We start from the raw sequence: 24869 nt of genomic DNA, 5'->3' as shown, positions 1-24869 counted from the left end.
AGAGATGTCTTACAAGGTTACAATGGAAAATTGCCATGAGAACTAGGACTGTTGTTGTTGACTAGCTGAATGGTGGACAGTCAGTTGGGGGTTTAACTTTCCTGACACACCCAGTGAGAAGGACAGCGATTTGTAAGAAATAGAACACTCACTCTACGTCCAGCTGCGTACTGTGCTCATCCCTCAAGCTGTGCCTTCTCCGCCCCCACTTCCAAGACCAAAAACTGTAAAATAAAACACATGTTCACAATATTCCCTGTTGGCACGCGCATTCAGTCCCTCCTCACGCCCCTACTAAAGGTATGAATTAACAGTGGCCTCCAGGTGCACAGCAGAAGGGTACGCCCACTCTTCCTCCAGCTGTACGCCAGGAGGGAGGCCCTTCCCAAAAAAGCATTAGCTCACCGTGTGCTGTTGACAGGCGGCCATGATGCATTGGGTGGAGTTGCCTTGAGTTATACAGAGCATGCAGCACCGGGTTCATATCTAAATTATTCTGGTAGAGTGGCCCTTTGGAGTCCGCTCTCGTAATTTTGTATGCAAAATGTGAATGCGTAATATGCAGACTGCTTGTAGTTAAACCGACTTGTTGTCTTGAATGCAGGCGTTTTTGATACTGACATGGCCAGTATTGATTTTATCCTTGCACACTGCCTTATGTTTATGCCTGTGTCCGTTCTACCAGAGCAGACATCTTTCCGATTGAAATTACGGGTATTTTTTATGAAATGACACAGCCAGCATTGAACTCTAATCGCTGGTATGCGCAGACGCGTTGCTGTCTGTATGTCCCCTGTAGTCCAGTTCCGATCTACGGCGCACAGTGGGAGAGGAGACGCCATGCGCGTGCACATCGCCTGTCCGTGCGCGCACATGAACTGTCTCCCTATGGTAGCAAAAGCCATAACAATACTCGCCAAGGCGAAGCAGCGCATGCGTTGCTTTCGCTAGGCAAGACCTAAAAAAAGGTGGTCGTAGCGGCTTTGGCCTCGAGTCCTGACAAAGGTCCTGAAAAGGCTCCCAACAGAGTCACATAGAAACATGATTCAAGGCTTTATCCTGTCTCGCCTGGATTATGACAATTCACTTTATTTATGCAGCCCAAAGTCAACAACTAAAAAAACTTCAAATTATTCAGAACGCTACTGCCCGGATACTGTTCGGTATTCCAAAAATACATTAAGTAGGTGTTGTGCTCAAAACTTCACGTGCTACCCATAAGCTGCAGGGTACAATTGAAGGCACTACACATCATACATTGGACAAAGCTCAACACAGATCCTTTTGTTCTTCAGCAATTGGCCATTGTCTACCATGCCAACAGGGACTTTAGGTCAAACAACCTTGATCTGCTCCTTGTTATGTTATATAAAAAAGGAGTACCACCACTGTGGAATCAAAAATTCCTAATGGGGTGTGTGATTGAACAAAAGTGAGAAAGTTCTCCTTTTGTTAATAAACCCCTCACTCACCACCTAGTGGTGACATGCTTCATCATCGGGGTCCACCCTAATGACCTAGCGCCATCAGGGTGTGCTACAACACCTGTTTACAGTGGAGCAGGTTGTGAGTGAAGGTGCTTAAACAAAAGGTGTGTTAAAAATTGTCCTGGTTTAACTTGTGAGAATTTTTTTTTATTTTCAAGCAACTGGACAATGTTAAAAACAATGGCGAGATAGAGTGAGGGCGATTATGGCCCATGTATCTCTATGTGTGTCTGGTCTACATGTTTCAACCGTAAAAGACGCACCCGATCCTACTCTCTGGAACCACAAGGGGGCAAAAGTGAGGTTAGAAGCCGTAAACCTAATTCGGTCCGCCGCCCTGCGGACCGAATTAGGTTTACGGCTTCTAACCTCACTACTAAACTCATACGTTTTAGACCGAGGATAACCGTTCCCTGCCCTACGATGCCTATCAATACCCCATTGAGAGTATTTTGATTATTTTTATGCTTACCCATTGCGGTTTAAGCTGACACCACAGGCACACTTTTGCCCCCTTGTGGTTCCAGAGAGTAGGATCGGGTGCGTCTTTTAGGGGACGCAGACCATCCACTCCTCTGGTTTTTGGTCCTGAAGAAAACCTGGTTAATTAATACCTTTACGGTTGAAACATGTAGACCAGACACACAGAGATACACGGGTCATAATCACCCTCACTCTATCTCGCCATTATTTTTAACATTGTCCAGTTGCTTGAAAATAAAAAAAAAATTCTCACAAGTTAAACCAGGACAATTTTTAACACACCTTTTGTTTATGCACCTTCACTCACAACCTGCTCCACTGTAAACAGGTGTTGTAGCACACCCTGATGGCGCTAGGTCATTAGGGTGGACCCCGATGATGAAGCATGTCACCACCAGGTGAGTGAGGGGTTTATTAACAAAGGGAGAACTTTCTCACTTTTGTTCAATCACACACCCCATTAGGAATTTTTGATTCCACGGTGGTGGTTTTTGTTTCTATTGATAAACCCAGGGGTACAGGAGTACTCCCGGTTCACGCAATGTGAACACAATCCCTTGCTCTCCCTTCTGTTTTTTCATGTTATGTTATATGCCTTTTATATGGCGCAAATCAACTTCAGGTCTCTAAGCGCTTGTAGAGAAAAGTGAGCAAGTCACAAGGGCAGATGGAAAGGCAGCAGCGGTGGCAGAAATTACACAGTAGTTAATAGCTCTCTAAATAGGAACGTTTTTAAATGTTTCCTAAAGGCGAGGAGAGCCGATTCTCTGCGCATGTACTCAGGTAAGTTATTCCAGATCTGCGGAAGAAAACCAGAAAATGCTCAATCCCCTTTAGATTTAGAGATGTATCTGGAGGGAGCTAAATGGCAGGCCTCAGATGATCGCAATGTCCGGCCAGGAACATATTTCTCCAGGTGATTTTTTAAATACCTAGGTGCCTGGCCGTAGATTGCTTTGTGGGCAATGCATAAGCCCTTAAACCGTTCTGTTTAATGGGAAGCCAGTGTAGTTTATATAGCAGAGGGGTAGCACGTGTCTTTCTAGAAAGTCTAAAAATGAGCCTAGCCGCATCATTCTGCACCACCTGCAATCTCCTGATAAGTTTCTGGGGAAGGCCAATGTAAAGGGCATTCCCGTAATCCAGCCTAGAGATGACAGTGGCGGAAACAATTGACTAATGAAGATGTTGACAAGAGAGGAGCAAGTTTCCGTAACTGCCTTAGTAGTCCTATACAGGTTCCTACCACCGTGGTGACCTGGCAGGACATTGATAACTCAGTCAATTTTCAAACCTAGGCTTTTTACAACCGGGACCGGTACTGGGACTGCATTAAGTTCCGGAGGCCAGAAAAGTTCACAACATATTACTAATTGGAATGACGAGCAATTTGGTCTTGTCAGGATTTATTTTCAGTGAATTGGCCGTCATCCAGTTCACTGAGTCTGAGCAGCTTTCTGGTCGACTCCGGAGCCTGGCCGTAGTTACTAATCCGGATAAGGAGTTGAGTATCGTCGGCGTAATTAAGGACCCGACAGTCTATGTGTGTCGAAGTCTCCACAAGAGGTTGCAGATGGATATTACAAGCATTTGCAATGCAATAGGTCTCGCATTTACACAAGTTTAAGGTATTGGCATTGTAAATGACAATGCCTTTTATTTATGTGTTCAAAACCACAATATAAATAAAAAGCATTGTCATTTACAATATAAATAGCTCAAACTCGTGTAAATGCGGGACCTAGTGCATTGCAAATGCTTGTTTGAAGAGAGAGATGGCAACAGCCTTAGCACCGCGATAGCAGCAGCGACAGCGCCTGACAAAAGAACAGCCCCAGCACCTGGTGAGCACCACATTCCCATGAAAGCGGCAAAAGCAGCTTGTGGTGCATATTCCCTGGCGAGTGCCCCAGGGGTTGCCTGATTCTCATGGAATGTAGGCATCTCTTGTGAGAGTGCGCATTCCAGGCAAGTAACGTGGAAGTGTGGTGAGGAGGGTTGTGCAACAAGGACGGCTACACGTGAACGCCATGAGGATCTTTTTAATTGGCCATGCACAGCGAACTTGGTTTCTTAAGGGGTTATTGCACTACGTGCCTGACAAATGGCAAATAAGCAGCTGCCTGACATCAGACCCGAACATACACTGTGGGTTGGTGTAACACTTGCAGGAAATACATTTAAAAAAACGTCGCCCAAAGAACAGATAAAGAACCAAAGCATAAACATGTAGTACTTAGTCCCTGATCTGTAGGACGAACACAAGAGAAAAAAGAGGGACAAAGAGGCAAGACTGACCACTAGCAAGCAAAGATTTTCAAAGACATTGAAACATAGAAATGTAAAGCAGGGGGAATGGCTTTTAGCCCAAGAGAAGTATATATTAAAGTATATACAAGAGGTCTTGAATGTTCGACCTAAAAAACAAAACAAAACATGGCTTTTCCTTCTTCAGCTCAGTTTTCCAGAATGAACATTGATAAGCATTAAGGAGATATTTATGGCAACCAGGGACGGCTCCTTCATTGGAGCGGAAGAGCGCCACCCAACTTAAAATTTCCCAAAAACCCTGAAAAATAAAATGGTAACTTATTACCATTTTAATTTTAATCCCGAGCTGGGCGTCAGGACGGGCTATCTAATGCACTTGTTTAATGTGTGCATGTTTGTGTGGCCACACATGCACATTAAACAGTTCGAACACAGCTGTCCTAAACAGGTTGGGTTAGAGCAAGTGCAGACCTTCAGAGGGCTGTGGAGCTCCAAGTGAGGCGGCTCCCTCCAATCAGTTTTGTGCTATCATGCTGCATGAGAGCAGGACCATGGTTGGAGTTGTGCCATCCCGTTCCGGTGGTGAGAAGAGGACCGGAGGCGAGACGTTCAGGTACGTTTTTAGCACCAGCACTTAATCATCAACACCGGACGCTTTTCATGAGCACCAATTAAGGACGCATTCATTTACCGGGAGATTAAGTGGTGTGCCCAGAATCACAGGATGTTGGTCCAATGCCGAAGTTGGAAGATCTGGCCATTACGCCACATCCCCTACCCACTTTCCTGGTTAGTGGTTGGTTCTGTTTTAGGCAGAACAGGAGAAATGAGCTAGTGCAAGCTGCCTCCTGACGAGAGCAACAGCACTTTTTAATGTTATTTTTATTTTTTACAAATTAACCACTGATCGCAACATGTTTGTTTGCCAAGCGTTAAGTGAATATAGAAAAGATAGAATGTCTACATGTTTCTGCATATTCCGCATAACTGACTTGTATTAAACTTTTTGCAACAAATATCTAACCGCTGTTTTGGTGTGCTTTATTTTGCACTAGAGAGTCTACTTTTATTCTTCATATTCACACACATGCTATCCCTTTAATATGAAAGAGCAACGCAGCAAGAATTTAAGTGGATTGTGGAAAAGCTGATGGTGGGACCATGTATCGGCCTCATTACTTTATATAGTCACAGAGCTCCTCAGCGACTTGCAATATCCCTTAATGTATGGCAGAGGGTACTTTATCCTGTATATATTACCCACCAACTTACTACCTGCTCATCACAAATGGCGGGAGACAAAAAGACTGTGGCCTAATGTCCTCTGCCTGCAGGGCTTTAAGTGGGCAGGGGTTTGCCGGTGCTGAGCAGCGGCAGTTTTATAAAGCAGGTGCCGAACCAGGTCCCTAACGGGCTCTCCATTTTTGCCCTCAAGGTGAAAATAAAATCTTCCCTCTGCAGCAGTGCCACCCTTCACTGCCTTTGATGTAATTTAAAAGAGACTTGTTAAAGTTCTTTCACAGTCTCATGATTTCAGAACTGAAGAATTTTCAATACGTTATACTGCGAAGCCATGGTTGTTGCGGATTTATATTCCATAAACAAAAAACATTGGCAAAGCCAATAGCCCTGGCTTTGGTGTAATGCTACTTTTTGCGTCAGCATTATATATCTGTATGCAATGACAGAAGCAGTAAAATACCAGTTGGGGGGCCACACTATGCTAAGCACAGATTTTTAGCTTGTGTATATTTAAGACACGCCCCTAATTAGACCAGCCACGCCCCTTTGAGAGACCCCCAGTTTTTTCATTCCACTTAAAGCCCTGACTGCCTGTATGCGGTAACTGACATCCTCAGGCAGCTAATGCCAAGAGCTCACACATGCCCATGGCCCGATGACGCAGCCACACCTTTCTGTACCTCCGTGTCGTTTCGCACTGCTACTGGCAAAAGATACATATTCATCACGAACCACCAACAAAATAAAATACAGGGAAGGAAAACATACACTTACAGATTTTGCAACAGCGTTCAGACCTCCACTTAGGATTTTTAGTATATAAAGTGCTGCACAGCACTTCCTCAGACAAAATGTACCACTATTAGCCATACGCAGTGTACAAATAAAACTCAGTTTTATTACAGTTGGCAGTTGGCACTAAAAACATAGTAAGTAAACGTTGATGACAGGAACGGATGCGTGGATGTTTCTCGCAGCACGGCTCCTTCAAGATTTACCGGCTTGGCTTAGAAGAACCAACCCTGCTGCTGGGTTTATTCCCTCCACGCTGCAGGGTTTATTTCCAGCCGCGCAGCTCGGTCACCTGTTATCTCTCATCAAGTCAGAGTTAAGGTTTGCTTACAAACGCAGCTGTCAATGCAGATCCTGGCCTGGTTCAGATTCCCAGGGCCTCCCATAGCGCCTGGAAACTTTCACCAGCGCTCCCCTCCCAAACTACCACCGTTCACCGAGAATCCAGTGAAATATAAACGCATCATATCAAATACAATGAACCTCACATTTAACTCTTGCAGGTGCTGGCAGAGAGTAGGCGCAGCAGCTTAAACACAACAAAACACAATATCGCCTAAGGTTTCAGTGCATTTGGAGCTTTCTTTCGACAGAATGTATCCCCTCAAACATCAGAATCACGCGGAATATGAGGAACCTATGAAAACATTAAACAGATCACCAACCTATGTGATGGACAGTCTCTGCAGCGTCAACTCAAACAAACTTTCATTCGTAAGTTATATACTGAATAGCAGAAGAACAAGCAGTGAGCGTGCACATCCCGAAACCGGAAGTTCGGGAGAGCCACGCCTGTCGTGGGGCGGGACTTCCGTCTTCTGCAGGAAGCCCGCGCCCACAGAGTTGCTGGCCCAGAGGAGCAGTGGTGACGCGGGGCTCCCATGCCTGAGGGAGAGCCCCGTGGAGGCTGCAGCAGTCAGGTGTGGCGTCGATGCGTTGAGTGGGGCTTAGTTGTACTGGGGGTGGCGGCAGGGGTTTGTGTGTGCGCACGCGCACGTCTGTGCGTGTGCTCATGTGTGTGTGTGCGCGTGTAATGCGAAGCAAAAGCAGGGGGGGTGTAGCTGTGTGTGTTGGCCGTTACTGCATGCGAGAAGTGCATTAGGCTTGCAAGGGAGACAGGAGATGGGCACAGCGCGTAACTGTACGTGGTGAACGCGCACATTCACCGATCCGATCTGCAGCCTGCGCGTGCCCATCTCCTGTCGCCCTTTTAGGGCCCTTGAAGCAAACTCGTCAACTATAGGTCTTGCAGGCGACAGCGCTTTCGCGCTGTATCGCCAGGTGCGAGACCTAAAAAAGGAGTGGAGATAACGCGGAGCCCTGGTGTACACCACAGGCCAGGGAGCCCAAGTCCGATGTGTATTCACCCAGCTGAACCCTCTGAGTACGGTCAGACAGAAATTACTTTAGCCATTGATAAGCTAGCCTGCTGATGCCTAGGTTGGTGAGACGGTGCAGCAGTATGTTATGGCTGACCGTATTGAATGCAGCTGATCGATCTAACAACATCAGGGCACTTGGATGTTTGTCAGCCATAACTCTGAGCTCATCAAGAACGGACAGCAACACTAGCTCAGTGCTATGATGAGCTCTAAAGCCCGCCTGGCTAGCTTGGAGTAGCTGGTGGTCCTCCAAATAATTCGAAAGTGTCTTTAGTACATGCTGTTCCAACACCTTGGCCAGAAAGGGGAGCTGTGAAATGGGTCTATAGTTCTTTAGAGTCAAAGCATCTGCACCTTGTCCCAAGAATCAAGAAAGCCAGGAGCAGAGGTCGGTCTTTAACTTACCTTACACCCAAGCTCTGAATGCTCTGCCTACTAGGCTCAGCATAGAGGGCAATTTCATGACTTTCAGAAAAAATACTAAAGACTTCTCTTTTCTTAATCTTTCTAGCTCTTTCATGCACTCACTACAACCACTCAATTCGTGCTAGGAAGCCTGATGTTTGGGTAGCCATGCACTTTGCAAAATCGATTAATTGAACAGTTACAACATAATGGGCTCAACAGGTGGCCTTCCACTTTCAGGTGCTCACATTGTACAGCCCAGGACATCTGTCTAAGATCACACATTGTGTCTGTAGAGTGCAGGCATTTCATTTCAAAGGATTTTTACCTGCATATCTTTAAAAATACAGTCTCTTGCAGCAGTGCTAGGTTTTTGTAGTCTTGAATGTATTGAATAATTAAAACGCGAACAAGAGATCGATATTTGATGGATGGTGCTGAACTAATCAGAAAGGACATTCTTTGAGCGGTACTTTGCTAAGCCGATGAGGAGCAAAACTGTTCAGATTTCACATATCATGCATAATAAAGTTTAAGCACCAAAGTCCCTTCGGAAACAGGTTACATGTGTGTAGATATCAGGCTGCGCAAGACTGTAGTCTTAAAACACACGGCCCTGCCGCTCCTGTGTTAACTGCCAGAGCCTCTTAGAGTAACTGTTCAGCAGCAGCCTTGTCTCAAAAGACAAATACTGGTTGTTAGCATTCTCACTCCATTTACCGTAAATATACCGCAAGTCAGACTCGGGTAGTGAGACTCACAGTAAAAGGCCAATAGCCAGGCAGTCAAAAGCAAAACTTTCAAGGGGCATTATATGGGCAGAACCCACTTTGTAAGGCTTACCTTTACTTCACTCTGCGAGTCAAAGCCTAGGAATAAGGTTATGCCATTCAGTGAAGTTGCAGCACTCTTTGGTAGCTGTGGGTCCAGGGTCAACAGACAATATTCATGAGGTTTACGTAGTATGGCCCCAAAAGAATCACAGCTCCTGGAAAACTGGTCTGATAGCCATCTTCCAAAACAAAAGTAAATGTTGTATAAAAGAAGGTGGCAAGAGGCACGAATAGAGGTAAATTTAGATCAAGGAGCCTAAGGGGAAAAATGGATAAAAAGCAGGAAGCACTGCAATCCGCTTTCCCTGATTTAAGCTTGCTTCCATAGCAGAATCAAAGAGTTCAAGCACAACAGAGCAAGAAGGTTGTGGGACTGTGCCCCATTCCCATTTTCCTCCACTTCACAAGGGTAATAAAGAAAGCTGAAGGCCAAGGACTTAATGGAGAAGACGGACATTTTAACACATCTCCCATTTTCAAATGCCAAGCTTTCCTCATTTGTTTCACAACTATGATAATCTGAAAGGGATACATTTCAGTTTAAAAAAAATTAAAAGGTGAGTTGGACAACAGTGCTTTTCAGACAATTTTTTCAATCTATTCACCAGCATCAATACAAATGTACCCACTGACTCGCACTCCTATGAAGATGGAAAAAGTGAGGACCGATTTTTAAAAATGTGGTGCTGGAATTCCACTCTAAACAGGCAGTAGCCATTCCTAAGTTTTTCCCCTCCAAACTAAACTCTCAAGGGGAAAAAGTTTCACATACTGGATGCCAAGAAAGCCCAAAGAACTGTTTTTGGAAAGCAAAACCCATAATCTTGATCATGATGCAGGACAGTGCTACAGGTAAGTGACATTTGTCACAATTTATTCACATATCTGACCATCTGTTGTTCATTGGAACAGTTCAGCAGAAGTCCCTTGTATTTAAAAAGCATGCCCTTTAGGTGAATCTGTTTTTAGTGCATTACCACTAAACAAGAACATTATTTGGTCAGCATTTTCATAGTCACCTGTCTTCCATGGGTCTGAAGGCATATTTTCCAAGAGTTCTACAATTAAGAACAAAACAAGGATAAAGAATAAAAGATTGTACAGTAACTTAAATACCAAAGCAATGTCGAAATTATATTTCTGCAATCTTTAACAGCTGACTACGCAAAAGAAGACTGGGCACTATGAAACCTAGAGATCTATGAACCATAGGTTACAAGAGTGTGATTGCAGGCAGCCACAACCACTACCCACTTGCTGGTAGGAGACTCAATTTCCCCCCGCTTTCACCAAGTGGTCTGGAACCTACTTATTTCACGCTAATTATTTTGAACAACCAAACTTAACCCACTCTTTGTTGAATTTCTTAGTGTCTTCGCCGTTAAATCGCGATTCTTTGGCTTGTACAGCTTTTGCTAGAATGCTCGGAGCGCAGACCAGAAAAGGCAAATGCTACTTACCAGTATGCGTCTGTTCTTGGCATGTAGGGCTGCTGACATTCATATCTTAGCATTAGATCGCCGCCTAGTGTTGGGTCCGGATGATTGCACCTTGTTGTCTTGGAAGAGTCTTCGAAGTATCACAAGATAGGTGACTCCTCCCCTGGACTACAGTACGCATGGGCATCTTCTCCATCTTCAGATTGTTTTTTGCCATTGTGGCAAGATGGAGTAAAGGAAAGTAAGAGATGACCATGTAAGAAAGATAACCATGCAGCTGTGACAGGCACCGGGGAGGAGGGTGGGTATATGAATGTCAGTAGCCCTACATGCCAAGAACAGATGCATACTGGTAAGTAGCATTTGCCGTTCGAGGCATGTGGGCTGCTGAATTTATATCTTAGCATAGACTGTATAGCAGTTTCTCCTCTAGCGGTGGTCGCCTGTACTAACTGCAGTGCTTTGAAAAAGAGTTTTAGGACAGCCTGGCCTACAGCAGCTTGTTGCTTAGCTTGCCCGTCAACACAGTAGTGTTTAGTGAAAGTGTGTATGGTAGACCATGTAGCTGCCCTACATATGTCTTCTAAAGGAATATTTCCTAGGAAAGCCATGGATGCCCCCATTTTACGCGTGGAGTGTGCTTTTGGGGGAAACTGTTACAGTGCGCTTTACTTTTTGATAGCATATATGAACGCATTTAACTATCTATCTGTATATTCCGGATTTGGAAATGGGATTGCCCTTATGTTGTGGAGAAAAAGCTACAAATAGTTGCTTTGTCTTTCTGAATGATATTGTTCTGTCAACGTAATATGATAGAGCTCTTTTAATGTCTAGTGTGTGTAGAGCTCTTTCAGCCACGGACTGCGGGTTTTGAAAGAAAACTGGCAATTCTATGGACTGATTGATGAAGAAAGTGGATATGACTTGGCATAAATTTAGGGTTTGTACGAAGCACTACTTTATTGTGGTGTATTTGAATGAAAGGTTCCTGAATGGTTAGTGCCTGTAGCTCACTCACTCGCCCGAGGGAGGTAATAGCAATTAAGAATGCCACCTTCCATGTTAAGAATTGTAGTTCACATGAATGAAGTTATTCGAAGGGTGGTCCCATGAGTCTGGTAGGTACTATGTTTAAGTTCCAGACTGGCGAAGGTGGATGCTTTGGAGGGATAACTCTTAAGTCCCTCCATAAAAGCTTTGATAGGTGGGATTCTGAATAGGGACACATGTCTGTTTTGAAGATATGCTGCTATAGCAGCAAGGTGTAGCCTTATAGATGAGTATGCTAGGTTACATCTCTGAAGATGCAGCAGGTAACAGATTAAATTCTGGATGGAGGCATCCAATGGATTGATTTGGTTATTATTACAAATCTTTTCCATTTAGCTGCGTAGCATGCTCTGGTAGTGGGACGCCTTGCTTCCTTGATAATGTTCATGCAGTCTGGAGGCAAGTTAAGATAACCGAAACTCTAAGACCTCAGGAGCCAGATGGCTAGGTTCATCTGTCTGGGATCTGGGTGCCTGATTTCTCCATTGTTCTGTGTTAGCAGTTGTGGCGAGAGGCGCAGTCTTTGGTGAGGAATGACAGAGTTCTAGGAGCATTGTGTACCATGGCTGTCTTGCCCATCTGAGAGCAACCAGGATCATCGTGAGTGATTGTTGCCTTAGTTTGCATGCCACTAATGGGATCAGTGGGGTTGGCGGAAAAGCGTACGCAAATCTCCCTGACCAGTTCATCCATATCGCATTGCCTTGTGACAACGGGTGTGGGAACCTGGCGGCGAAGGGCGGGCATTTTGAGTTTTCGTTTGTGGCAAACAGATCTATGTCTGGATGTCCCCACTTTTGGAAGAATGGCTGGAGAACTTGAGGATGAATCTCCCATTCGTGTACTTGCTGACTGTCGGCTTAGTAGGTCTGCTATCTGGTGGTCTATTCCTGGGAGGTGTTATGCCAGGAGATAGATGTTTTGTGGAATTGCCCACTTCCATATGCTCTGTGCTAGGATAGATAGTTGCAGAAAGTATGCCCCCCCCCCCCCTGTTTTTGGATGTAGTCCATGGCTGTCATGTTGTCCGTTTGGATTAGTACAGCCTTGTTGTGCAAGTATTTCTGAAAGGCTTTCATTGCTAGGAATATTGCCAGTAACTAAGTGATTTATATGTAGTGTCTTTTGTTTGACTGTCCAGAGACCTTGGACTGTATATTGAAGGAGATGGGCTTCCCAACCTGTCAGTGATGCGTCCGCTGTTAGTAATACCTGTGGAACCGGCTCTTGGAACAGTCGCCCCTTGGAAAGGTTTTGTGGGTTCCATCACTGCAGAGAGCGGTAAGTGCGATGTCTACCAACACTAGGTCTTTTAGTTGTCATTGAGCTTGGTTCCACTGGCGTGCTAGGCATTCCTGTAAGGGGCGCATTTGAAGCAGAGCATGAGGGACGATGAATATGCAGGAGGCCATCATGCCTATAAGCTGCATGAACACTCGAGCTGGCAGGGAGTGTTGTGGCAGAACTTTTTGAATAAGAGATTGAATGCTGGCTATCCTGGCTGGATTTGGATATGCCTTTGCTATGGAGGTGTCAATTGTTGCTCCCAGATATTGCTGAATGTGGGAGGGTTGTAGATGTGATTTTGGGTAATTTATTGAAAATTACCTAGAATGTGCAGTAGCTGGATTGTCTGTGAAGTATGGCTGGCACACTGTGTATGAGTTGGCTTTTATGAGCCAATCGTCAAAGTAGGGAAACACATGGATGTGTTGCCTCCTGAGGTGTGCTGCTACTACTGCTAGGCATTTTGTAAAAACCCTTCGTGCTGTAGTTACCCCGAAGGGGAGCACTTTGAACTGATAGTGATGACCCTCTATTGTGAACCTGAGGTATTTCGTGTGAGCTGGATGAGCCTACAAAGGGTGTCAGAGCGCTTTACAGAGCATTTCAACAGTCCGAAACATATATAATACACGACATTTCCAGTTTACATTTACACTTCGGGAAAGTATATAAACATATATAGTGGTCATCAGATGGGTTATCAAAGGCCTCCTGACAAATAAAACCACAATAGAACGCGTATATAAGACCAAAACTTGTTGAGAGCTGCTTGCTTGAAATTTAACAAACGTAGCAGGTAAGTCCATAGACGAACCACTGTAGTATTTAGGGGAGAAATTTCCTCATATAAAATGATTTTGCCTCCTTTTTGAATGTTGCGATGGATGGGATTCTTCTAATGTCAGGGGGGAGGGCGTTCCAAATTCTCAGAGCCGAGTACGCTCGGTCATACGTTTTTTTCTTGCAGAAACTAGCCGGTTTCAGTAGTAGATCTGCTTTGCTCCTGGAGGATCGTGTTCCTCCCGATAGCGTGAGTTTCTGAGCAAGGTATACTGGAGATTTGTTGTGTATTGTTTTATGAGTGATGCATGCCAGCTTGAACTGAATTCGTGCTTCGAAGGGTAGCCAGTTGAGGGCTTTCAAGTGCGGGGAGATATGGTCGAATTTTTGGGATCCCGCTATAAGTCTTGTGGCTGCATTAAGACATGCTTTCAATGGGGCTGTTGAGATCTTCGGAGCCCTGACAAGGTAGTGGAACCATATTCGATCCTTGAAATGACCAGTGCCTGAACTGCTGTTTTGAGGTCTGCTTTATCTAGAAATGGTTTGAGCTTTCGCAAGTAGCTTAAGTGGAACCTGGCGTTTTTTGCCATTGTGTTGATGTGTGCTGACATGTTCAGATTTTTGTCCAGAATGATACCCAGTGACTTTGTTGAATCAACAATCTTCGGAGTGCAATTTTGAGCAGTGATAAGGTTGGACCATTCTGCTATCATAATTTTGCTTTTCTGGGGTGTAATCAGTAAGAACTCAGTTTTCTGAGGATTTAGTTTCAGGTGGTTCTTGGTTAACCATAGTAGGGTACTGGTTAGCGCTAAGTTAATTGTCTTTATATCATCAGATGAAGCGACTTTGATGTACAATTGAGTGTCATCAGCATACATGTGGAAAGCAATGTTATCATTTTGTAGTATTTCCGTTAGAGGTTGTACGTATAGATTGAAAAGTGCCAGAGAAAGCGTAGAGCCTTGTGGTAATCCTATAGTATTATTGGTTGCGTTTGAGAGGGTTTGGTTGACGATTACTTTTTGCGATCTATTCTCAAGAAAGGAGCTAAACCAGGTTAGAACTGTACCCTCAATTTCCATTCTGTTTTTAAATCGGTCACGTATTTTGGCATGGTTCACCGTGTCGCACGATGCCGACGGGTCCAACAGGATTAAGAGGAATGTTTCATTCTGGTCAAGAGCCAGTAATGCATCATCTACTATGTGCAGAATTGCAGTTTCAGTACTGTGGTTTGGACGGAAACCGGATTGGCAGTAGTTTAGATGTGTAGGCTAAGTTGTTGTCGTACACATTTTTCCAGAATTTTGGCCAACATGGGAATATTAGTTACAGATCTGAAATTATTCGGATCCGAGGGGTTCGCGGTCAGTTTTTTTTTTTAGGAGAGGAATGACTTGCCCTGTTTTTAGGCAATCCGGTATTTGGCCTTGGGATAATGAAGCATTGATGATCTTCGTCCACGACGGGATTAGCAGGTGGTTTATGGAAGACCAGCATTTTGCCGGTACGGAGAAGTGGGAGTACTTGTTGTAGAGTGATCATATGGAAATGATCTGAGAGTATGTATTGGTTCAACGGTCTGAGGTCTGATATTGGTCTGAGGGAGCCGTCTTTCTTGGGAATGAGGAAGTATAGAGAGTATACCCCTGTCCCTTGATGTTGCAATGGGACTGGCTCTATGGCGCCCTTTTCGAGCATGGATAGCACCTCCTGTTGTAACAGCGTGATGTATTCCCTTGACATTGGACGGTGTTTGGGTGGTATGTTGGGTGGAGTAGAAAGGAGTTCGAGGCAGTAACCATACTGGATAATTTGTCTCACCCACCTGTTTGTAGTGATAGCGTTCCAGACTGGTAGGAATTGTGTTACTCTGCCTCCGACTGGTGTTAAGTGGTCTGGAGGGAGTGTTAAGAAGTCACTGTTTGGTGGCGGTGGAGGCTCGGTGTTATTACCACGTCCTCTGCCCTTGTTATTGTTCCCTCTTTAACCTCCTCTATTGGAGCCTCTATTAAAGGTGCCTTGTGTAGGGCTCTTGAATGAAGATGAAGTTTGAGATGTGTTGCCTCTACCAGAGTTTCGAAAGGAGGAGCGACGAAAGGAGCTCCTAGACTGTTGAAATTGAAGTCCCCCATGGACTTAGCGTGTATCATTTTTCATCTTTTCCAAGATGGTATCCACCGCAGGGCCAAATAAGAAATCCTGGTTTATAGGTTGATTGAGTATGGTAGAATGCACTTCATTTTTGAATCCTGAAATGCGGAGCCAGGCATGCCGGCGTAGCAATACACTAGTTTTGACAGACTAAGCGGCTGTGTCAGCTACATCAAGGGCGCATTTTATGGATGCTTAGTGATGAATTTCCCTTCCTGTATTAGGTCATTTGCTTTAGTCTTATAGGGTTCTGGTAGGAGTTGTAATAATTCCTCCAGTTCGTCGTAGTGTGCTCTGTCATACCGTGCTAGGAGAGCTTGGGTATTGGCAATCCCCCAGGTGCTTGCTGCCTGAAAGGCCACTCTTTTCACTTAGGCTTCTAAAATTTTTGACTCCTTGTCAGGAGGGGGAGCATCCCCGGTTGTCTGAATTTGCGCTCTTCTAGCATTAGATACAACTAGGGAATCTAGTGGTATCTGAGTCCTGATGTAAGATGGGTCTGTAGGGGCCGGTTTATACTTTTTTTCAATTCTTGGATTGAGGACACGCGCCCTGGCTGGGTCTTTAAAGATGTCTGGTGCATGCTTTAGTACTCCTTTTAGCATAGGGAGTATACGTACACTCTTCTCTTATGTTGGGAAGGTGTTAAATAGGAATTCTTCCTCCATAGGGTCAGTGTGCATGTGAACACCTGAGTTGCTCTGTCCACTAGTTGGTTAAAAGCGACAGTGTTGTCAGTAGGAGATGGCTTTGTGGGGTATGGAGAGGGATTGGGTATGGGGAGAGATGGGGTATGGGTTGTGTATCATATGTCATCAGTATCATTATGGTCACTCCATGTGTCATCCTGGCTGTAGGAAGGTACCTCCTGACTATGGTTGCCCCCAACTTTTTGCCCTGTGTTTTAGCTGGTTTTTGACATAGTCGACCTGGGATCCTGCCAATCAGGACCCCAGGCCTACTGCTCTCTCTTTAAAATGGATTCCATGTACCCTAGGTACATTTCCAATTGGTACTGGGCCACCCTATCAGACCCTGTAACTCAGGGCATGGGTGTGCCCAGGGCTGCCAGGGACTGCAGCATGTATTATGCCACCCCTGGCTGGCATCCTAAATTTGACACAACTGGCTGCATGACAGCTGGGGCAAAGTCGTGTAATCACCCTTTGCTGTAGATATAGTATACCTATATCTAACCCTAAAATGGACACACAGATTCCTATCAGTCACTCCTATGGCAGGCCTTAACAATCCTGAAGGCAGAGTGCTTGGAATCGTGTGAGATGGTGCTCTGGCATGAGCTGAGCCTGTCTGCAGCTTGCGGAATCAAGTCCTAATAGCTGTTCCATGATATCGCATACCATATACTCTTAAGTGCATTATAATCCTCGCGGTTAAATGCTAACTTTGGTATTGCTTTATCAAAACATGTCGAGTAAGGTGTCATACGAATTGGAATACTAACCCCTCGCCAATTCTGGCGACGGGGTTAGCATTCCACCCTTCTAGAGGGACACGACATGTATGTAACTGTGAACCTCGGTTAAAGTTAAACGAAGCCTCAGCTCCACAAAATGGATGCTGCCACCACAGACACGAGTCTGACCCCCTGCAGCTGGGAGTCCTTCCAGCGAGGGGAGCCTGGACAAAGGGTTTCCTGTCAGGGGCGGTGCTAGCACCGTCCCAGACATGGTTTTGTGTATCCTGGGTAGACAGGGCTTTACAGGAAGGTGACTGCTGAGTGGCACCCCGGTGCTCACTACGCATAGGCCGGTCAGAACCAGTTCCAGGGGCACACCAGCCCCTGGCCTGGGGAAAGTCCGGCATGGCAGAGGGGTGTAACCACCCCCCTCCTAGTCCCACCCATAGGCAGGACCTAGTCACCGGGTCAGCCCCCTTTTTTAGTATAAAGATAGGAGCTGGCCCCCTGTTCAAATTAGATCATCTTTGGAATCAAGACACGACTTTCTTCGAAAGGACATCAAGATTTCTTCTTCAAGATTCTCCCTTGTGGCTAAGGAGTAGTCACCCTGCATCAAGCGGGCACCATCCTAAGAACACTGCGGTCTGCTGCAAGTCCTTCTTCACGAATCCGACGACCCAGCTCGACTAGACCCGGCTTCCCTGGCACCTCTGACCTCTACTCACCTCTACAGCAAAGCTGAGAACTGTGAGTGCGACGAGACCTCGAGGGACCGACGATCGCCAAGACTGCACGACTTCTTTGCAACAAGCCCACCGAGTCTTCCACTGGTGAGTGCTTTGGGGTCCGAGAAGCCCCAACCCTGAGCAGCTCCAGCACCGAAGATCAGCCCTCCAGCATCTCCACGATCTGCGTGGGGCCCTTCTGCTTTTGCGTGCTCACCGCGCTGTGTGACTACTAGCCGGCTGGCTTGTGGCCTTCTACACGACGCCCGACGACATCACTGCTGCTGGTCTGGTTGCTCCAGACTGGCCCTTGCTTCCTTCTTCAAGAGAGGCACCCCGGACCCTCCTGGTCCACTCCAGACGCCATTTTGAGTCCACCGCGTGGGCTTGAATTTGCCAAGGCTTTGTTGCCCAATCCTGGGTCCAGCGACGCCGACAGCTTCAATCTTTGTGGGACAGCTCGCTCCTCCATCCTGGTCGCCGACAACGCCTCCTGGTCCGTGAGATCTGCGAGCACAGAGTCACCCACTCACCTAGTCGAGGTGACTACCATCCGGTACCCTCCTGGTGCCACCTGACTACTGGCTAGTAGTCACGAACTTAGTCCCCTCTGCTTTCAGGTGTCATCTTCCTTCGATCCAGGCTTGGATCCATCGAACTTTCTTCACTGGTCGCCTGCCAGCAACTTCTTTCTTCCAGGCTCCTGGTCCGTCTACGAGGATTCCCGACGTCCTTTGAGTCCTATGCAGCTGCAGCCCCTGGGCTAGGTAACTTCGGCATTTCGGTGCCCCAGCATAGCCTCACTATCCAAGGGTCAGAATCCACTTTCGTTTTCCTCCTACCAGGTCGGGTTCGCCCGAGAACACTAACTTTGCAAATTCTAGCTACCATAGACTTTGTCCCGCATCCCGCGTGAGAGTGCACACTCTGCACCCGAGTCCCCTGGGTCTCCTAGAAGTAATCTGAAGATTCTATAGTCAAGATCTAGCGATTCCGAAGCCTATTAGTACTGTACTTACCTGCTAGTAATTTCGCATTCCACTTTCAGAGTATATGGTTTTCCGTGCCCCTCGGGCATTTGTGTATATTGTGCTAACTTAAGTATTTTCGTAAGAGTTTTGTTTTGTGCTTAGTACCCTGTCCTCATAAAGAGTACAGGGCTGTTGTGATTCTTAATAAATATCTTGTTTATTTTCATAACACTTGTGTGGTGTCCTTTCACTTGGTGTTCAAGGGGTAAATGTGTGGTATAACAGCTGGCTTAACACGCCCTCTCGAGTCTTTAGCCTTAGACTGCTCGTATCCACGCTACTAGGATAGCTGGTCTATAAGGTTGACTTACAACCAATCATCAATAAGGGTTGCTGGACTGATACATAGTGTTCACTAGAATAGTGAGCACTGCATATCAGGCCACCTTCTCACACTGGCTTCCTGGATCGTCAGGTTGTGTAAAATCATCCTGAGGATCTCCCCCCATGTCTTCTTCCTCATCATAATGTGTAGGTGAAGGAGAATATGGAGCATAAGGCATGTTAGAGGTGAAAGGAGGGGGTTTGTAAGGTCTTGAAGGGGATGTGCCAAAGTACTTTTTCGTAGGAGGAACAGGAGAAGGGGCTTCAGTGTCCAGTCTTCTCTTGTAGACTTGTAGGGTCTATCTATAGTCTGTTGTTCTGGGTACACTGGATCTGGATGAAAAAGTTCTTCCTCCACTGTCTGTGGCTTCGGCGCAGAGGATTTTGGATCGGTCGCCTGCTTGTGTGGAGCTTTTTTCGGCTTGACGGATTTGTTTGGGTCGAGTGTCTTTTTAGGCTGGACGTCTTGTATGAGGGGCAGCCTTCTTCGGCTCGACGGCCTTCTTCGGCTCGACGGCCTTCTTCGGCCACTAGCCAATGGGCAAGTGACCGGACAGAAGCGTCGAGCAGGAAAATGCAGAAGGGCCCCACGCAGAACTCGCGGGAGTGTGCAGGGCTGATCTTCAGTGCAGATGATGCTCGGGGCTGGGGCTTCTCAATCCCCAATGCACAGCTTCGAGGATACCTCAGAAGCTGCACGGAAAGCAAGTCACTGACTTTTCAAGATGGCCGGTACCACGTCTCGCGTTGCCTACACGGGTCTCAGCTTTGCTGGGACTGTAGATCAGGCTGAAGGAAGTCTGGAAGTCAGGTTCTTGTCAGGCTCTGCGCTCGGGCTCCAGCGGGAGCATCGACAAAGCAAGCCGTTGATCACTGGATGGTGCCTGCTTGTGCAGGGTGGTCACTCCTTGACCACAAGGGAGATTCTTCAGTCTTCTATCTTCAGGTAGAATGTCGAAGGTCCAGAGTTTCGTTTCAAGTTTCAGTCAGGATAAATCTAAAGTCTTGGGTCGCAGCTCCTACCTATATACCAAATTTAGGGGCTGGATTACCTGCTAGGTCCCTCCTATGGGTGGGACCAGGGAAGGGGGCGGTTCCACCCCTTTCCCTTTGTCCAGTTTCGCGCCAGAGCTGGGGCTGGAGTGCCCCAGCACCGGTTTGAACTGGACTATGCATGGGACACCTTGTGTGCCCCAGGCAGTGTCTCATTTCTTTCAGCCCTCCCTGCCCCAATACTCTATAACCTGTCTGGGGTGGTGCTAGCACCTCCCAAGACAGGAAACCTATTGTCCAAGCCTCCCTCGTGGGAAGGACTCCCAGCAGCAGGAAGTCAGACTTGTGTCTGTGGCAGCAGCATCCATTTTGTGATGCTGAGGCTCTGGTTAACTTTAACCGGGATTAGTAGGAACAACAGGTCTTCTCCCTCTAGAAGGGTGGAATGCTACCCTGGTCGCCAGAACTGGTGAGGGGGTAGTATTCCAAATTGTATGACACCTTACTCGACATGTTTTGATAAAGCCAAACCAGAGTTAGCATTTAACCACAAGGTTCATAATGAACTTAAGAGTATATGGTATGGCAATATCCTAGAACAGCTATAAGGACATGGTTCCGAAAGCAGCAGACAGGCTCAGCTCATGCTAGAGCACCATCTCACATAAAACCAAGCACTCTGCCTCCAGGATTGTTAAGACCTGCCATAGGAGTGAGTTATAGGTGTAAATGTGTCTAGATATAAGGTTAGATATAGGAATTCTATATCTAAGCAAGGGGTGATTACACAACCTTACCCCAGCGGAGTGATCAGCCAGTTGTGTCAATGTGAGTGGCCAGCCAGGGGTGGCATAATACATGCTGCAACCCCTGGTAGGCCTTAGATGCACCTATGCCCTGGGTACCTATAGTACACTGTACAGGGGCTCATAAGGTGACCCAATTCCCAATTGGAGATGTACCTAGAGCACATGGAGTCCATTTTACAGAGAGAGCAGATAGTTGGCCTGATATCCTGCTAATCAAGACCCCAGGCTAAGTCGAAAACCAGCTAAACACTAGGCAAAAAAATCTGGGGTAACCATAGTCAGGTATCCACCTTCCTACAGTGATGACTGTCTCTTGTGTGTTGATGGAATTGATTTTATTCCTAGCGGTGCACCAGGTAATATATCTCTTCCATTTTGATGCATAGCATTTGTGAGAAAGTGCCATCTTTCTTGCACGGTATGCCCCCACTTTTTAGGTCTCGCCTTTGACTCCGAAGGAATGGAAAATGGAGAGAATTCAAGTGCTCAAAATACCAGTCAAACCAAGGGTTTTTTGGGGCGATTTTCTTCGAGTTCACGTGGCCACAGGCACGCACTTTTGGGCCATAAACTTTCACAGCCATCTGTTCCCCAGCTCCAGCACCTCCCCTCTCTCTCCCCGCACACAGCCTTACTTGGATTTCTCCTCCCCTCTCCCCAGCCAGCTTCCCCCAGGCCGTGTTCCCTCCCACCTTTCCTTCTCTCTGTCCCTTCTTTCATTCACAACTTGTTTTTTATTATTTTACTTCTTAAACAATTCTTACAGATAAACTTTGGTAAGGCCAACTGCTCGCCACTCACATTGGATAGGAAAGACCAATTTGCTTTATTTATATTTATTTATAAAGTAATTACATTACCCTCTTCTCGTCTATATCTGAGTGGTTCCAAGATAAATGCACTATGTCATGTGCCACGGGAATTCTTTTGTTATGCTGTTTTTACTCAGTCCCAAAAAGTCATGTTTACAGCTTCATGTCGAATTCCGTTGTGCGTGTTCTCGTAAGGATAACAAAATCGTATTTTTTATTTTTTGGGCGAAATCTCCAATTGTCATCTCCCTTTCTTCACCTTCCATTTCTTTCAGTCTTAGCCTCCTCTTCCTCTCTTTTCCCTGTACTCGTCCTGGTAGTACACGTGCCCTTTCGTGCAAAGCATGCAGCACTGGCGAATACTGTCACGCATAGCAGCGCACTCCCCCGTCTACCCTCTCCTCAGCTCACCTCTACATCCCGCTCGAGATAGGGCCCTAGGGTATAGCGGCTCATGCCCCTCCCCCGTGCTGTGGTTTATGCCGTCATGTGATTTTCCCACCCTCTGCGCACAGACGGGAAATTCAAATTGCGTACTTGGTGGGAGTGATGGGAAGAAGGGCTCTTGGTACCTTTAACGTCAGTGCCCCCCATCCCCCTCCTCGCTTGTGTCATTCCCCCACCTCGCTTCGATAAGGGAGCAGGACGCGTCAGCGGTCCTCCTCCCCCAGATAAATAAATCACCTGTCGTCCACCTTTCAATCCTTCCAGGAAGAGGTGGCCCAAGCTCGGCTGCCTTTCCCCTCTGTCGCCGGCGCTGCAGCTTCTTTTTAGTGCCATTGCTTGAACACTGCTGCCCTCTACCCATGCACAGCGGCATGACACCCAGGGCAGCCAGTCTTCCTATTATGTTTCAGAGTAGGGGCGATTGGAAAATACAAACCAAGCCTTGTATTAATACATACCAACGTTTTAAAACAGGCTAGAGGGAGATGGGAAAAAACAGTAGGGAGAATGTATTCTCCCCGTTAACTTATTTTGAAATAAAAGACAATCTGCCTGCACCGGGTCTATTGGCACTTCATTTTTGGCAGTTTAATAACACAACCAAAAACAGAATTCTAATCTCTGCTTTTGTATGCTCTTCGTGAAAATGCCAAAAATAAAATGTCGAGGCCTGTCACAAGCAGTAATCTCCCCCTCCAAGGAGCGTGTGTGACTGGCATCAACATTTTAATTTTGGCTTGTTTCCAGCAGATCATGATGCGGTTTCTGAATCGGATTTCCGCGTGCAGCAATCGGAAAGTGGGAGCGAAGCAAGAGGCTTTCTCGCCAGCGGTCCGTTTTAATAAATCCTTTGATAAAAAGACTGTATGGGCATGTCTCCAATGCTTTGAAGCGGATTTTAATGAGATCATACACTTCATAGATTTCCTTGGTCTGCTTCTGATGGATGCAAAGGGTCAGATACTTGACGAGCAATTTGTACCCAACGCTGCCACTTTCCTTGGACGTGAAACACAGAAGGGATTTGGCCACATTGATGTCGCTATTGGATGCAGTCATTTGGTCCATCATCCTATCTTTGAAGATGCTTGGCTTGTTCAACTCGTTAATGCACGCCTCACATCTTTGAGCCGCTTAACTGTAATGATCTATTTCGTATTGGTTTTACTTGATCAATATAAATGTATCGTTGTTCACTACATGCAGTCAGTCCAGCGCCAAACGACCCGCATCGTAATCAGCAGTTGAACTAAGCCAGAACACAATTTGCAGTTTTTTAGATGTTTCTCACTTCAGAAGGTTTGCTGGTTTGTGGCCAACTAATTATGTCATTTGTATAGCTTATTTTTGGGACATTTATTAAAGTCGTTTTTCCATCACTTAAACTTTCACATAGTCATTTTGGCTAGCCTCCACCCAACCACACACGCAACCCCACACACGCAACCCCAAACACCCACACACACAACCCCAAACACCCACACACACAACCCCAAACACCCACACACACAACCCCACCACCACTCACACATACAACCACCCACACATACAACCACCCACACATACAACCACCCACACATACAACCACCCACACATACAACCACCCACACATACAACCACCCACACATACAACCACCCACACAACCACACACATCTGTCGCCCTCACTCTATCTATTGCCCTCACTCTATCTATTGCCCTCACTCTATCTATTGCCCTCACTCTCTATCTATGTTATGTTATGTTATCGCTATTTGTTATGCGCACAGCTACTCCAGCTAAGGAGCGTCCTGGCGCAGTGACAAGGTAGGACATAACATAACAGGAACTAAAACGGAAGGCCTTTAAGATGACCGACTAAAACAAGAAGGTTTTAATAGATTTCCGAAAAAGCGTAAGGTCCTCCAGCAGGCGGATTTCAACCGGAAGAGAGTTCCAAATGGTTGCAGCTTTGACGCTGAAAGAGCGTCCTCCCACACGGCAGAGCCTGAATCTAGGGACCACAGCAAGAGCCTGGCCTTGAGAACGAAGGGTGCGCGTGGGTACATAAAAGGACAGAAAGCTTGACATGATTTGGGGGCCTATGCCTTTCAAAATTTTAAAGGTCAAACAAAGGACCTTGAAATGGATTAGCTTCCTCACTGGAGGCCAGTGCAAGGAGCGAAGGACACCTGACACGGAACAAAATCTGGGCAGGCGAACAATCGCTCTGGCCGCAGCATTTTGTACCCGTTGTAAACGGGTGATTTCCACCTGATTAGCCCCAACCAGGAGAGAGCTGGCGTAATCCAGGCGAGAGAGGACAGTGGCCTGGATTACCAGCTGCCTGGTTAGGGCATCAATGTATTTGAGGACAGGTCTTAAGCCTCTCAACAGGCCAAAACAGCAAGCAGCTGTTTTCTTGGTGTGGCCAACGAAGGTAAGACCAGCATCCAGCCAGACTCCCAGGTTTTTCAGTCCCGCACCGGAGTCGGAGTTGGTCCCAGCTCTGGTGGCCACCATTGGTCACCCCATAATTCCACTCTCTTTCCGACAGTCATAACTTCTGTCTTGGTGGCATTAAGCTGGAGACAGTTCCCTGTCAGCCAGCTGGCCTCCGCCTTCAGTCCATTCTGAAACCTGGGGGCATCTTGTTCCGCATCCCCACTGAGAGTAACCGCCAGCTGTGTGTCGTCGGCATATGAGACCAAGG

At 46.4% G+C, this 24869-nt stretch overlaps 1 protein-coding gene across 1 annotated transcript in view; it reads right to left on the bottom strand.

Annotated features, from left to right (window-relative positions):
- SCAF4 (SR-related CTD associated factor 4) overlaps positions 1-24869 on the bottom strand; it is a 915362-nt gene that overhangs the window by 731536 nt on the left and 158957 nt on the right. Inside the window, exon 6 of the mRNA XM_086934003.1 lies at positions 9915-9953. Within this exon, the coding sequence (XP_086790129.1) occupies positions 9915-9953 (39 nt within the window). The remainder of the gene's footprint in view (positions 1-9914; positions 9954-24869) is intronic.

The sequence above is a fragment of the Lissotriton vulgaris genome, chromosome 8 (assembly GCF_964263255.1).
Source record: "Lissotriton vulgaris chromosome 8, aLisVul1.2, whole genome shotgun sequence".
Taxonomy (NCBI): Eukaryota; Metazoa; Chordata; class Amphibia; order Caudata; family Salamandridae; genus Lissotriton; species Lissotriton vulgaris.
Note: the sequence above shows the minus strand (reverse complement) of the source record. Positions and strands in the feature narration are given on the sequence as shown.